At 39.8% G+C, this 15,713-nt stretch overlaps 1 protein-coding gene across 4 annotated transcripts in view; it reads left to right on the top strand.

Moving 5' to 3' along the window:
• Positions 1-278: 278 nt before the first annotated feature.
• LOC104612200 (poly(ADP-ribose) glycohydrolase 1-like) overlaps positions 279-15,713 on the top strand; it is an 80,569-nt gene continuing 65,134 nt past the window's right edge. For 2 of the 4 annotated variants that reach the window (XM_010279544.3, XM_010279543.3), the window contains exons 1-3: positions 279-677; positions 855-1,061; positions 15,002-15,105. In XM_010279544.3, the coding sequence (XP_010277846.1) occupies positions 429-677; positions 855-1,061; positions 15,002-15,105 (560 nt within the window). In that variant the 5' untranslated portion in view covers positions 279-428. Of the gene's footprint in view, positions 766-854; positions 1,062-15,001; positions 15,106-15,713 lie in introns of all 4 variants that reach the window. The other 2 variants (XM_010279548.2, XM_010279547.2) reach the window with 2 other exon arrangements.

The following is a 15,713-nucleotide window of genomic DNA, read 5'->3' as shown; positions in this document are numbered from 1 at the left end:
CAAAGACACGTTTTAAAGTTTGGGGACTGATTTGAGACAACTCCTAATGTATAGGATTATGATTAGGAATTTTCCTTTAATTATAATTTGATAAACCTAAATTCCCTTCAACTATTCAAAATAAATTTAAAGTTAATCAATAATTTTTTTTTAAAACTTAATTAATAAAAACAAGTTTTATTTTAAAATTTATTAATTTTGTTCGACTTTTGTTTTTGGTAAATACTAAATATTTTTTGTTCGATTTCACTTGAATGAGCTGAGGAAAATGTCGAGATATCGTACCGCTCTTGTGCTTCAATTTTATTTACTTAAGAAAAGTCCGTGCATCGCACGGGTCCCAACCAGCTTTCGTGCATCCTCGTTCCACCCCGGTTCCAAGTTCTGTCGCCACTCCCCTGAAACGCAGTGTCGCGCAGTCACAGAGAATGGAAAACCGAGAGGATTTGAACTCAATTCTTTCGTTTTTGCCTCTGGGGCTTCAGTCTTCCTCTCTGGCGTGGTCGTCGCAAGTAGTCGAAACTCTTCGAGCGCTGTCGAGAGGTCCCGATCACAGTAGGGTAGACTCCGGAGAGGTTTTCTTCCTCGCCATCTCCGATATGAGGGAGTCTCTCCGTCTGTCTTTCCATCTTTTAGCTCTTTCAGCCGCCGAAGGATACGCACTTTTCTTCGACGATGTATTCAACTCACCTTCCTCAATCAATTTATCGACCAGTCGATCAGTGAATGGCGTCTAGGTTTTGTTATTTGAAAAATGTATTTCATGTAACGGTTCGAAGGCTTTAATTTTTGTGGTTGTATGAGATGCAAATGGAGTATCTTTCATGGTTACACCGTTGAGGTAATTTGTGCAGCTAATGTCTCGTGTTGAAGCGTTGAAATGGTTCGGGGAAGTTGTTCCGGTATTGGCAGCTTTACTGTTGCGGTTGCCCTCTTTGTTAGAAAACCATTATCGGGATGCAGATGATATTCTTTCTGGACGAAAAGAGGGTTTGTCTGGAGTCAAAACTGGTCTTCGCATATTGGGTCCACAAGAAGCAGGCATTGTTGTTCTCAGTCAGGTGTTCATTTTTATTTTTCATTTTATATTTGGTAATAAATGGCCATATGGGTGAAACTTTTAAGTTCAACCGTTTCTTATATGCTTGACAGTGAGGATGAAAAATGGAATTGCATTTTCACAATCCTAATTCTTGTTATCAGGTATACAGTGTAGGTAGAAACCGAAAGGGATAGAATATAGAATGTAATCTACTAAATCTGAAGAATAATTTAGACACGCAAAGCAGTTAGATATCCTTAGGTAACTTATCGATAAGAAAAAGAATTATAATCCTGCAATACCGTTCCTCATGGATGAATTCATTTTACTAATGCTTAGTGAAAACGTTACACTTCATACACCGTTTATGTAATCCCTTACTGGTTGAGTTAGGCAATGATTATGGAAAACCATATTGACCTTATTCTTATAAAAGTACTTTGACTGTAAGCACCTATCTAGATTTTGCAACAATACCTCTTTGTTGATGCCTCATGAGTTGGAGAAGATTGTTGTCTAGGATTGGAACCCTTGCAAAGCTATAACTTCTTATGGGGTAGGTGTCGGGAAGGGCCTTACGGCTAATTTTGAAGATTTTGCAACTTGTTATGGTGTCATGTTAGCTGTTTCTTGGGGCCCATTTGGGAGGGATGAAACTTTGATTGAGCTACTTTGGAGAAGCCACTAAAAGAAGCTTCAGTAGAAAGCTCTATTTCCGGATGAAAGACGGTTATTTTGGGCTCTCCTAGGTTTTCACTAAACATAGCTTATGACTGTCTGGGTGGCACTTACCGCATAAAGCCAGAAGCCGCTACCTGAAAGCCCTCCCAAACAGGTACTTAGCATATTGGTGGTAATGAGAAATTTATAGGTGGAAGAAGCTTTCAATGACATGATCGAGTGGTAGAAGTAGATTAAGAATGAAAAGATAAGTTTGGAACATTTAAAGCTAAGTTTTAGGAAATGATGCTTGTCTGAGGCTCTGAGCTGTAGATGATGACATTACAGAACAAGGTTTCCTGTTTGTTTTATGTATTGGGATATGGTTTCCTGTTTAGGCCCATGAGAAAGCAGCACTTACCTCATAAACCAGAAGCTGCTACCTGAAAGTCTCCTAAACAAGCACTTAGCATATTGGTGGTAATGACATGATCTAGTGGTACAAATAGATTAAGAAGGAAAAAGAGAAATTTGAAACATTTAAAGCTAAGTTTTGGTAAAGGAAATGATGCTCATCTGAGCAGATAATGACATGACAGTACAAGATTCCTCAAGAGAGACCATTATGAAATGATATCTTTGTTAGCAGTTCTTTGGTGATTGACTTGAACACTGGTTCTCTTTAGGGTCCATTTGGTGGAGTTGGAATTCCATTCCCATTCCTGCTGCAATGGCATTCCCCCATTCACCATTCCCTCCCATTCCCTTGGGAATGAAATCCCATTCCAGCTTTTAATCCAATTCCGATTCCTATTCCTGTTGTTAGAATTAGTTAACAGGGACATTATTATCTTTTTCATGTTATTTTTTGCTCTTATGTCTGTTGTAACTTACCTAAGGGTATTGTAGTCATTTCAGCTATAGTAGAATGCTAATACAACCTGGGTCGACAGTAAGGAGGTGTAGATCAGAATCAGATTTCTCCTTGCTAGTCTTCCCACTTTTCTTCTCCTTTTCTTCTCTTCCCCTTCTCTTTCTCTTCCTATCTTCTTCTCTTTCTTTTTTCTATCCTTTTATTCACATTTTCTTTTCTTTATTAAAGTTGGAACATGGTATCAGAGCCTTGAGGCCGACTTTGCTGTTCACGTCTCAACTTTTTGTGCCCTAGGTGTTGGAGAGGAAAAGGACTGATTGCCCACTTGGAAAAGGGGCTTTAATGCCTCAAGTTGTAGTGTTGTGTGAGTTGGTGGTGTTTTTCTAAAAGCCCTTTATTCGGCAGTTCGAAGAGGGCAGCCTTGTGATGTCTCGAGTTGTGAGGTAGGTGCTCCTCAATGCGTGGTGATTTTGTGGTAGTTTGTGGTGTGGTGACACCTTGTGGTAAGTGTGTAATATTTCCCAAGTGTTTCTAAAGTAGAGGGCTGATGATTCTTTGTATTTTTCCTAAAGAAAAAGGTGTGTTACAATTAGAGGTGTAAATCGGGCTGGGCCACCCGCGGCCCGGCACGTCATGGGCCGTGCTAGGCCGAACCCCAAAATTTTCACCAGGGAGGGCAGCACGGCTCGCGGGCCAGCACAACACGTCCCACACTTTGCGCAGGCCGTGCCGTGCCGGCCCAGCACGGCCCACTTTACACCTCTAGTTACAATAGTTGCATGCCAGCTGTTTGACAGTTTGCCTAGGTGATAAATCGGTGATCTCTTCTCACTCATGGCTTCATCAAATAGTAGCACTAAACGTACAGTAGTTGTGCAATCAGATTTCATGACTTCTCAATTAACTATGGTGAAAGTCAATGGTACTAATTATATCCCATGGGCCAAGCCAGTTAAGCTATCTCTCATTGCAAGAGGCAAGTTGAAGAACATCAAGGAGGGTCCATTGAAAAGTGAATTAAAAGGGTACAATGAATGGGTAGAAGAGAATGCCCAAATTATGACATCCCTTTGGAATAGTATGGAGAATCACTTTAGTGTGAACCTTATGTTTCTAGACACGACCAAGGAGATTTGGGACCATGCCAAGCAATTGTATTCTAGACAAGACAATGTCACAAGAATTTACTAGTTATACCAAGACTATTTTTCTCTTCAACAAGGGGATAAAAGTGTTGGAAGAATACTATGCTTCACTAAAAAGCTTATGGAATGAGCTCAATGTTTATCAACCCCTATCCACTGATTTGAAGACTTAACAAGAACAAAAAGAACATCTAGATGTGGCAAAATTATTATCTGGGTTGAGGTCTGAATTTGAACCAGTGCGGGCCCAAATCTTAGGGAGCAGTGATCTTCCATCCTTGTCCGAGGTTTTCTCCGACATAAGGAGACCCTCAAATCCACATAGTGATCATCCCCCACCTTAAGAGAGATCAGCCATGGTGGCTTCCAAAGGAGGTTTTCCTACTAGAAATATGGGTGGCAGAGGTGGAGGTAATGTGAGGGGTTTTGGTCGTGAGCCCAAAGGTGCGCGAAGAGGTGGTGGTCATAGTGGTAGTGGCTATGGTTCAGCTCGTGAGTGCTCACATTGTGGACAAGAAGGTCACACAGTCAACTTTTGTTATGATATTTATGGTCCTCCATCTTCCTAGGCTAACCATGCAATGGTAGAAGGTGACTTTGGTAGTCTTAGTGTGACTGAAGATGCTCTTGCTTCTAATGTTGGTAAGGATAAAGACACAATCTCTATCTCACGTGAGGAATATGAAAAGCTTTGCCAGTTTGCGTCTTTTAGTTCTACCACTGCTACACTTGTGAAGTCAAGTACTGCTTGCCTTGTTTCTAGTTCTTCACCTTCACCTTGGGCAATTGTTTTGGAGCCTTAGACCACATGACTGGCTCCTCGGATATGTTTGTATCCTTGTCACCACCTTCTACCTCACAAACCGTTACCTTAGCTGATGGTTCTTCTTTTGCTATTATTGGTACCGGTAATGTCTCTTGGTTCTGACCTTAGTTTACACTCTATTTTTTATGTTCCTACTCTCGAGTCTTGTCTCAGATGTAGTGTTTGTTTGTGAGTTGCAATTTGAAGTCTTCTAGCTTAGTAAACATCACCGTGTGTGTTTCGTTCCAAGGGAAAATAATAGTCTTTCTTTTAGATGTTTGAGGTTCGTGTCTATTTAAGTCTTATAATGGTTTTAAGTGCTTTGTTTCATTTGTTGATGAATTTTCAAGGAGGGCTTGGATTTATTTAATGAAATCTTGTAAAAAACCATTTGATATCATTTTCTCCTATGTTGAAATGAAGAATCAATTTGGTGTTTCAATTGAATATTTTCGTTTTGACAATGCAAAAGAATATTTTTGATGCCTGTTTCATACATTCTTTGAGTCACATGGAATTATACATTAGTCTTCTTACTCTTTCACTCCACAACAAAATGGGGTAGTTGAGCGGAATAATAAGCATTTACTTGATACTGCTTGAGTTCTTATGAAATATTGGAGTGGTTAGTGGTGTTGGTCTTGTTTCCTCATTAATTGGATGCCCTTATCAGTTCTAGCAGTGACACCCCGTTTTCTCTTGTTTTTCCTTCCCAGCTTTGTTTCCTTTGCCTCCTTGTGTCTTTGGGTGTGTTTATTTTGTTCATCATTTAGGTCCTGGTTTGGACAAATTGGATTCCTGTGCTCTTAAATGTGTATTCTTAGCATGCTGTACAAGTCAGAAGGGGTGCAAGTGTTATAGTTGTATTCTAGAGCACCATGGAGAGGAAGTATATATAGATCAATGTGTGCATCTAGATAGATAGATAATCAACCTCTTGGGTATGTTGCTCAGGGGGAGGAAGGAAAAATTTGCAGGATAAAGAAAGCAATTTATGGGTTGAAATAATCTCCAAGAACTTGGCATGGGAGATTTAGTAGTGTGGTACAGCAGTTTAGGATGAAAAAGTGTAGTGTTGATCACTTTGTGTTTAGTAGGAATATTGCCTTTGGAAAGATTGTCGTAGCAGTTTATGTTGATGGCATTATTATTACAGGTAGTGATGAACAAGGTATTAGAGAGTTGAAACAGTTTTTTATAGAATCGGTTCCAGAATAAGGATTTAGGGCACTTGAGGTATTTTTTTGGGCATATAAATAACAAGGTTCAAGTGGATAACTCAGCAGATGAATGTAACTATACAATGGGTGGGAAGGGAGGCAAATGCTTTTGCTGATTCTCTAGCTAAGCAAGGAGTAACTAAGGATCAGTTGTACTAGGCCCACATGCCACTTTATGTTGTTTTTGTATTAATGAGTGAGGTTGCACTTCGTACCTCCTACTAGGATGCTTGTAACAGACTCTTTATCCTTTGCTTCTAGTGAAATCTAATGAATTTAGTGAAATCTAATGAATTTTTAACTGTCCAAAAAAAAAAGCAAGGTCGAAGTGTGGAATCTCTCTTTCACAAGGGAAATGTGTGCTTGACTTGTTGGAAGAAATTGGTTTTGTAGAGAAGATGGGCCGAATGGCCCATAGGCTGTTTATTCTTTCTTGTTGTTTATGTTTTTCTGTAATGGGCCTTATTCTGGGCCCATCCTGTCTATATTATGTTCTTTGTAAATTCTTGCCCAACTAAGGGCCTCCTTGTAATTATTTAAATCTTTCTTAATAAAATAGTGTTAGGGTGCTGAGAGAGAGTTAGGTTCGAAACTCTCATTCTCAACCCTCATTGCCGAACTCTCAAGCTCTCCTCTCTTCAGTTTTCTTCATGGTATTAGAGCAGGCCTGAACGTCAATATTCTAGGGCTGGAAGCTTAGGCTCGTGTTGCCTGATTCTTGGAGGTCATTGGAAGTGCCCAAGACTAGAATCTCTTGGAGAAGTGGTTCGGTGGCCAGGAAGAATCAGAGAAAAAAGGGAAGGGAAACAACTCGGTTCTGGTTTGAAGCTCGAAACTAAGTTTTTGCTTGGGTCTTGGTTCTCACAACTTTCGGGTGTAGTTTGACATTGTGTATTGCCTTCTTGTGGTCGGCTGAACTCAGTTCTTGCTTGTCCTCATTCAGTATACTTGTATAAGTCATCTGAAATCATATTTGAAGTGTTTACATGATGTACTCCTCAGAGTTTGAAAACAAGAGTGGTGCTGAATATGGACTGGTTCAGGGGACTCCAAGTGATTCCTTATTGACTGTGACCACAGTTAAACTAGATGGAATTAATTATCTGGCATGGTCACAATCAGTAAAGATTTATGTATGTAGTAGAGGAAAGTGGGGGTTCATTTCCGGGAGTAAGAAGGCTCCCCCAGAAGATGATCCATCCTATGAGAAGTAGATGCAAGAAAATTACACTATCATTGGGTGGCTTGTGAACTCAATGCAGCCACAAATTAGCCAACTCTACCTATGGATGAATTCAGCAAAGGAAATTTGGGACAGTGTTGCAGAAACCTATTCCCAAAAACTCAATGTGGCCCGAGCATATAAATTGAGAAGTGATGTAAAGAATTTAAGGCAAGGGGAGAAACCTCTAGCTGTATATTTCTCAACCCTGAAGTCTCTATGGCAAGATATTGACCTAATAGAAGCTGTAACTTGGGACACCACCGATGATGCAGAGACCTACAGAAAATTGGTTGAAAGGAATAGGGTGTTTGAGTTCTTAACTGGACTAAACCCAGAATATGATATCACAAAACAGAATATTCTTTCCAAGGAGTGTGTCTCATTGTCACAAGCTTATGCATTGGTGAGTAGTGAAGAGAGCAGAAGGGCTGTTCAGGTTCAAGGGGCTGATATTAGTGTTCACTTTGCAAATATGGGGGTTAAACCTAAAGGGAATGTTGGAACTTCTGGTGGCACAGGAAAGAAAGAAGTTATATGTGAGTACTGCAAGAAGCCGAAGCACACCAAAGGCAAGTGCTGGAAATTACATCCTAGTCTTGTTCCCATTCGGTTTCAGAAAAAACATGATAGTAAAAGATTAGGAAGTGCAAATGTAGCTGCCGAGCCAGATAGTGACAAGTACTATACTGAAGAGATGTCTGCTTCTGCACAGTTGGCAGCCATGAGAGCAGAATATGAAAAGTTTGGGAAGATGATCAGTCAACTGAGTGATGTGACCTCTTTTTCCAACCCTTCAGGCAATTCTTCTACTGCTTCAGCATTTGCTCATTTAGGTATAAGGGCTTCTGCCAATCATGCTACCACTTCAGGTAATCTCAAGATCCCTTGGATTATTGACTCAGGTGCTTCTGACCATATGACTAATCTTTCTACCCTATTTGTTTCATATGACTTGCTCCCTGGACGTGATAAAATCACTTTAGCTGATGGTTCACTTGCCCCTATCTCTGGTAAGGGAACCACCAAGGCTACGGATTCCTTGTTCCTACCTTCTGCCCTTCATGTACCTAAACTAAATACAAATTTGTTGTCTTTAAGCAGTTTAACCAAATCACTAAACTGTTGTGTAACCTTCTTTCCTTCCTACTGTGTTTTTCAGGATCTGGAGTCTCAGAAGGTGATTGGGAGTGGCCATGAGGCGAACGGAATATACCTGCTTGATACCCCGGAACAATGCACTGATCATCTTGGGAATGCTGCTCTTGGATCTGTTTCTTCAGAGTCTGTTAGTCGGATTATGTTGTGTCATCGTCGTTTTGGTCATCTGTCTTTTTCTGCCTTGAGTCATCTTTTCCCTGAACTGTTTAAGGGAATTAGTTTGTCTAGTCTTCATTGTGAGTCTTGTGAATTGTCAAAGCATTGTAGAAACAATTATCCTTTGAGTAATAAAAGATCTTCTTTTCCTTTTAATATTGTGCACTCTGATGTGTGGGGGCCTTACTACTTACTCTCCATGGGTGGCTACAAATATTTTATCTTGTTTATTGATGACTTTTCTTGGTTCACTTGGATATTCCTGATGAAATTCCGTGATGAAGTTCCAAGACTTGTAAGACAAATCCATGAATTTGTTTTAACCCAATTTGATACCAGGATTAAAATCTTCAGATCTGACAATGGAAAAGAATACTTTGAGAAGAACCTATCCTGCTATCTCTCTGACATGGGGGTTATTCATCAAAGCTCATGTGCTAGGACCCCAGAACAGAATGGAGTTGCTGAGAGGAAAAATAGGCATATTGTTGAAGTTGCAAGAAGTATCTTATTTGCCTCACATGTTCCTACAAGGTTTTGGGGTGATGCTGTTCTTACTGCTACCTACCTTATAAATCGTATGCCATCTAGGGTTTTGGGGTTTAAGTCTCCATTCAATCTCCTTCATCCGGACAATGACCTTTTTCCTATTCCTATTCGTGTCTTTGACTGCACCTGTTATGCACATGTTCCAAGTGTCCAAATGCATAAATTTGAACCCAAAGCTCAAAAGTGTATCTTCCTTGGTTATTCCCCCACACAGAAGGGTTATTGTTGTTTCGATCCAAAGACTGACACTTGGTATGTCTCAATGGATGTCACCTTTGATGAGCTTTCCCCCTTTTATGGTTCCTCTCCAGAAGGACATTGTCCACAGGGGGAGGATTTGTCACAGGTGTTTGCTCTTCCTCTTCCTTTCCCTGTTGAGTCTCTTGATGTGTCCGCTTCTCCTTCAAATGTATCAAGGGTGGATCAGTCGTTCTATTCTCCTTGTCCCAGTACTCTACCTTCTCGTCCTATCTTCAATCCCAAGGTGTATCAAAGGCAAAGATCCAGAAATGTGCAGGTTGTTTCTCCTACAATACATGAGCCTCATACACTTCCAATCGCAGAAGAGACAACAGTACTGTTTCAGCACCTTTGGAGTCATCCTTCCCTGACCTTGATATTCCCATTGCTGTTAGGAAAGGAAAACGGAAATGCACTGCACACTGCATTTCCAAGCACCTTTCTTACAGATTGCTTTCACCTTCATACTTTGCCTATCTCTCTTCTGTTGCTTCTAACCCTATTCCCTGGTCTGTGTCAGAAGCTCTTAAGGTTCCAGAATGGAGGGATGCTATGAGATCTGAAATCAATGCCCTACACAAGAATGTCACATGGGAAGTGGTGGATTTGCCTGAAGGGAAGGATCCAGTCGGTTGCAAGTGGGTCTTTACTATCAAATACCGAGCTAATGGCACCATTGAAAGGTACAAGGCCAGGCTGGTTGCAAAAGGCTATACATAGACATATGGGATTGATTATTTGGAGACCTTTGCACCTGTTGCCAAGATGACATCTGTGAGGGTTCTTCTATCTTTAGCTGCTCACTTTGACTGGCCCCTTTATCAATTGGATGTGAAGAATGCATTTCTGAATGGTGAATTACATGAGGAGGTTTATATGTCTCTTCCTCCAGGGATGTATGGAACTGATATGAAAGGGAAGGTATGCAGGCTGAAGAAATCTCTTTATGGACTAAAACAGTCACCTAGAGCATGGTTTGAGAGATTTAGAACAACACTTGTTAACTTTGGTTATGTGCAGGCACAGTCCGATCATACTCTTTTTGTGAAGAGGAGTGGACCTCTGGCAGTATACCTCATTGTGTATGTAGATGATATTGTAGTGACTGGTAATGATGTTTCAGGAATTCATGATCTAAAATCTTTTCTCCATACAGAGTTTGAGATTAAAGATTTGGGGGAATTGAGATACTTTCTTGGCATAGAAGTGGCTCGATCTAAGGATGGGATTCTTATCTCTCAAAGGAAGTATGTTCTTGACTTGCTCTCTGAAACTGGAAAGATGGGTGCTAGACCAGTTGCTACTCCTATTGATACGAGTCACAAACTCTCAGCCTCAGATGGGACATTGTTAGAAGACAAAGGAATCTTTCAAAGACTTCTTGGGAAACTTTTGTACCTATGCATGACTCGGTCAGATATTGCATATGCAGTCAGTTGCATTAGCCAATTCATGCATGCTCCCCGAGACACTCATATGGCAGCAGCAGAGAGAATCCTATGTTATTTGAAGGGCTCCCCAGGAAAGGGTATTCTGTTTGCCAAGCATGGTCATATGAAACTTGAAGCTTACATCGATGCTGACTGGGCCAGAAACATTGATGACAGAAGATCTACTTCTGGGTATTGCAGCTTGGTAGCTGGTAATGTTGTTTCTTGGAGAAGCAAGAAACAATCGGTTGTTGCTCGGTCTTCCGCTGAAGCAGAATACAGGGCCATGGCACATGGAGTTTCTGAATTATTATGGCTAAAATCATTAATGGAAGAACTTGGGGTTGAATATGACAAGCCAATGATGTTGTATTGTGATAATCAGGCTGCTATCAACATTGCTCACAACCCAGTGCAACATGATAGAACTAAGCATATTGAAGTTGATCGACACTTCATTAGGGAAAGGGTCTCTTCGGGTGAAGTGTGTTTTCCTTTCATCACATCTGAAGGAAAGTTGGCAGATTTTCTCACCAAAGGCATTCCCAAGGCAAAACTTCAGCATGATACCAGCAAGCTTGGCATGATTGACATTTATGCTCAGCTTGATGGGGAGTGTAGAGAAGATGGGTCGAATGGCCCATAGGCTGTTTATTCTTTCTTGTTATTTATGTTTTTCTGTAATGGGCCTTATTCTAGGCCCATCCTGTCTATATTATGTTCTTTGTAAATTCTTGCCCAACTAAGGGCCTCCTTGTAATTATTTAAATCTTTCTTAATAAAATAGTGTTAGGGTGCTGAGAGAGAGTTGGGTTCGAAACTCTCATTCTCAACCCTCATTGCCGAACTCTCAAGCTCTCCTCTCTTCAGTTTTCTTCAGGTTTGTTAGGAGCGAAGCCAGTAGACACTCCTATAGATCTGAATGTGAAGATGTCTGATAGTAAGGGGGAACTTCTAGCTGACCTTAGATGGTATAGGAGATTGGTAGGGAAACTGATTTATATTACCATTACAAGGCTAGACATTTCTTGCAGTGTTGGATTATTGAGCCAATTTATACAAAATCCAAGGTCAGTCTTGTGGGAAGACATTATTAGGGTACTACGTTATCTTAAGGGTGCTCTAGGTCAAGGGTTTCTATATAAGAAAGCAGAAGAACTTTCCTTAGAAGGGTATACAAATGCAGACTTGGCATGGTCAATCAAAGTTAGAAATAGGGGTGGATTTGAGCTGAGCCGAATACCTGGCTATTCGAGCTCGACTCGTCAAAAATATGCTAGGCTCGAGCTTGAGCTCAATTCGAGGTAGAGACTTGAGCTTGAATTCGGCTTGGCTCGAGCTCGACTGTGAGCCAAGCTTCCTATAAAAAATAAAAACTGTACACAATTTTTTTTTTATTTTACATACAAAAAATTAAGAATTATAAAAATTATTTATTATCATACATATAAAAAATAAAATATTATATATAATATTTATTATCATACATAAAAATGAAAATATTATATGTAATAAAATTTGTTTTATTATACATACATATATATGTATGTATGTATGTATACATGTAATAAAAATTATTTATTATATATATTAGCCTTGATTAGGCTTGCGAGCCTCATGAACCAAGCTTTTTTTGATGAGTAATAGTAAAATTTTATTAATTCCAAAACTGATTTAGAGTTGTGATTTCATACAACATTCTAGGGAGAGGCGCGAGCTGCAGCCCCTCCTAGAATCTTACAAGTAAACTAGGAAAAAATATAGGAGTCACAACTGATCCCAAAACAGTTCTTCCCTATTTACCCCTTGCTTGGCTAACAAATCAGACAAAGTATTTGCTGATCTCCCCACCCACTGTAAAGAGACAAACATATTCCTTGTCAACCAACTAAATTTCTTCATTTCGTTCTTGTAGCATAGCATCTTCAGGATTTTTCAACCAGCCCTCCACCACATTGGAATCCCCTTCAATTATCACATGCTGTACCCCTAGCTAGTTTGCAAATTGCACCCCTTATACAAAAGCTAATAGCTCTGCCTTGATAGAGTCTCCGAATCCTAACGGACCCAAGTAAATCAAGACAATCTCTCCATTCTCATTTCTCAGAATACCCCCCCCCCCCATTCCGGATAATCCTGGATTACCCATGCTACTTCCATCAAAGTTCAACTTCAGTGAGCCTTTAGATGGAGGAGACCATCTTGTAATTGACTTGTTCTTTAAGTGTGAACACCTCGCTACTGCTAACCAATTTCTCCATAGGTCATTAAAAGAGAATTGATGAAAGATTTCCAAAGTCTTTAGCCAAAGAATTGCCCTATGCAACACACAGTCTTTCAGCTCCTAACTGCTCCTTTCCTTTTCTTGAAAAATTCTAGCATTCCTTTCTTCCCAAAGAGTCCAAATCAGGGAAGCGTGAGCACATCTCCACATAAGTCTCCCTCTTTTTGTAGGCCAAGAGAAAGTAGAATGGTTAAAGACCATGCGAACTTCTGCTGGTAAGCTCCAACTACTCCCAAACAATGAAAGTAGCCAAGCCCAAAGGTTTGCAAAAAATGGACAAGATATTAGTAGATGGTAACAATCCTCCCCACGAACTCTGCAGAGGATACACCAGTTGGGAGAAATATAGAGGAAGGGTCTTCTCTTTTGTAAGTTATCTAGAGTGTTTATTTTCCCATAGAATACTTCCCAACAAAATGTCATAATTTTTGGGGTAACTGGCCTACACCAAATTTCCTTTGACAGAAAGGATTGTTGAGTAGAAGACTGAGAGATGGACTTCAAATAAGAAGCACAAGTAAAGGTCCCTTAGGGTCTAGGAGCCCACACCCTTTTATCTAGCTTGGAGGGATCCAAGCAAACTTGATTAAGGTAACATAGCAAGTCAGAGAGAGATTCAATTTCATCATCCCTTAGTCCCCTACGAAAGCCAAAATCCCAATTAGGAGCCAAAGGTGTTCCCGAGGGTGAGAAACAAAATATAACAAAGGGAAAAGGTCCTTTAGAGGGGTGTCTCCTACCCAGATATCCTCCCAAAAACAAACAACATTGCCAGAACAAACTTCATACCTGATAAAATTGAGAAATTCAGGAAAGGTGATGTGAATGGCCTTCCAAGGTGCTGCTAGGTTAGCCTGCCTTGATACACCAACATCCCATCCATATTATGAGCTCCCGTGAATGCTTCCCTTCCCACCACTTCATGCCACAACCTTTCACTTTCCAATGGCCATCACCACAACCATTTCCCTAATAGAGCTTGATTTTTTTAACTACCCTCCCAAGTCCCTCATGAGCCAAGCTTCATTAGGCTCGAGCTTGGCTCAATTAGAAAATGAGCCTATATATCCGGCTTGAGCTCGGCTCGAAGCTCGGTTTAAACCGAGCCGAATCAAGCTTTTCACAAGCCGAGCTCGAATAGCTTGTGAAAAGCTTGATTCATTTCCACCCCTAGTTAGAAAGTTCACAATTGGATATTGCACACTTCTAGTAGGAACTTGGTTACTTGGAAAAGTAAGAAGAATGTGGTGGCTAGGAATAGTGCTGAGGCCAAGTATAGAGCCATGACCCATACTAGCGAATTGATGTGGTTGAAGCAGTTATTACAGGAGATAGGACTGGTGGTTTCAATCCCCACTAAGCTGTTTCTTCCAATCTAGTGTTTCATGAGAGAACCAAACACATATGGGTGGATTGTCATTTTGTTACAGAGAAAGTTGTTAGTGGAGAAATTGTTACACCCTATGTGAAGTCTGAAGATCAACTAGATGATCTTTTCACCAAAGGATTGAGTCGTGGATGGATCAAATACATTTTTAACAAGTTGGAGTTATGATATATATGCTCCAACTTGAGGGAGAGTGTATTATAGGGATGGTCATTAGGGCCTGTTTGGTCTTTTTCTTTTGTTTCTATTTGTTATTTCTTTATTCTACTAAGCCATAGGTAGTGGTGTAAATTTAGATTTAATATAATAAATAGAGAGTGGGGCGGAGGCTAGAGAAGTTAGTTTGGTCTTTTCTGCTTGCAGCCTATGTTCTTCAACTTCTTTTCTTCTTTTTCTCTCCTAATCAAAGTGTTTTTGGATAGCTTCTGGGATTTTCCCATTGATTTAATTAGTTTTCCAGGTCTGATCACACTTTACATTAGATTCTCTATCTTGTTGCCTAGTTTAGATGCAGTTGATATGTTTGTTTGACTGTTCTCCTAAAGAACATTGATTATTCATGTTATATTAGTTACATGCTCTTTGGAGTAGCAATGGTTTCTATTTCCTCTATTGTGTAGCGCAAGGAACACAGGATCATTGTACCTGTCTAATTTTATCAATTGTCGATGTGTCCAAATATGTTTCTCCATATGATGTCTTAAATGTGAGATACCAAGCATATTGCATAGTAATTAATTTTATATAATCGTTAAGTTAAATATGTATCTTCTGCAGATGCTTTAGGATTTTTAGTTATGATGTTGAAAACTTTGTTGCTTTTCAGGAACTGATCAGTGCTCTTCTTGCATGCTCCTTCTTTTGTTTGTTTCCAACCTATGATAGAGGTGTCAAACATCTTCCAGCCATCAACTTTGATTGTTTATTTGCGTATGTGACCTTTGTGTCTAACCTTTTACAATGTTTTTCTTACTTTTATGAGATATTTGCAGCATCTTTATTCATCTTATACAATTGGTACTGATGTCACTACGACAATGAGTTTGAAGTCCTGCAATTGTGGATATTTCGTTTGTCTTAAGGTGGATCATATTTGATGGATATGCATAATTGTTTTCAGCTAGTTTTATAAACTCTGTGATATTATTTTTCTAATGTCAATTAGGAGATATGACTAATGGAAAGATCATATTAAGAAAGTAAATGAGAAGGATTTTTAAGGAAAGTAGGACTGAACTCCGTTCAATCATGATCCTTTACACACTGGACTTGGGTTACAAGTTAGCTAGTTTGTTAACATGTCAGTTTATGTAGGATGGAAGAAATCCTAAAAAACCTACAAGATGACTAATGCAAACCAGTTTAATTTTATCAATGCTTGTAAATTGCTTCTCTTAAAGTGAAGACCTAGTACAATAGCACAAGTTTTAAATGAGAACAATCATGCATAAGAGTAAGCAAACAAGGAGGCAGACACAAGTTATTTGGAGACCATGAAGTCATTGATTTAAAAGGCGCGCCTAGGCACACAAGCAAGG

This window comes from Nelumbo nucifera, chromosome 1, assembly GCF_055504915.1.
Source record: "Nelumbo nucifera cultivar China Antique chromosome 1, China Antique-T2T, whole genome shotgun sequence".
NCBI lineage: Eukaryota > Viridiplantae > Streptophyta > Magnoliopsida > Proteales > Nelumbonaceae > Nelumbo > Nelumbo nucifera.
Note: the sequence above shows the minus strand (reverse complement) of the source record. Positions and strands in the feature narration are given on the sequence as shown.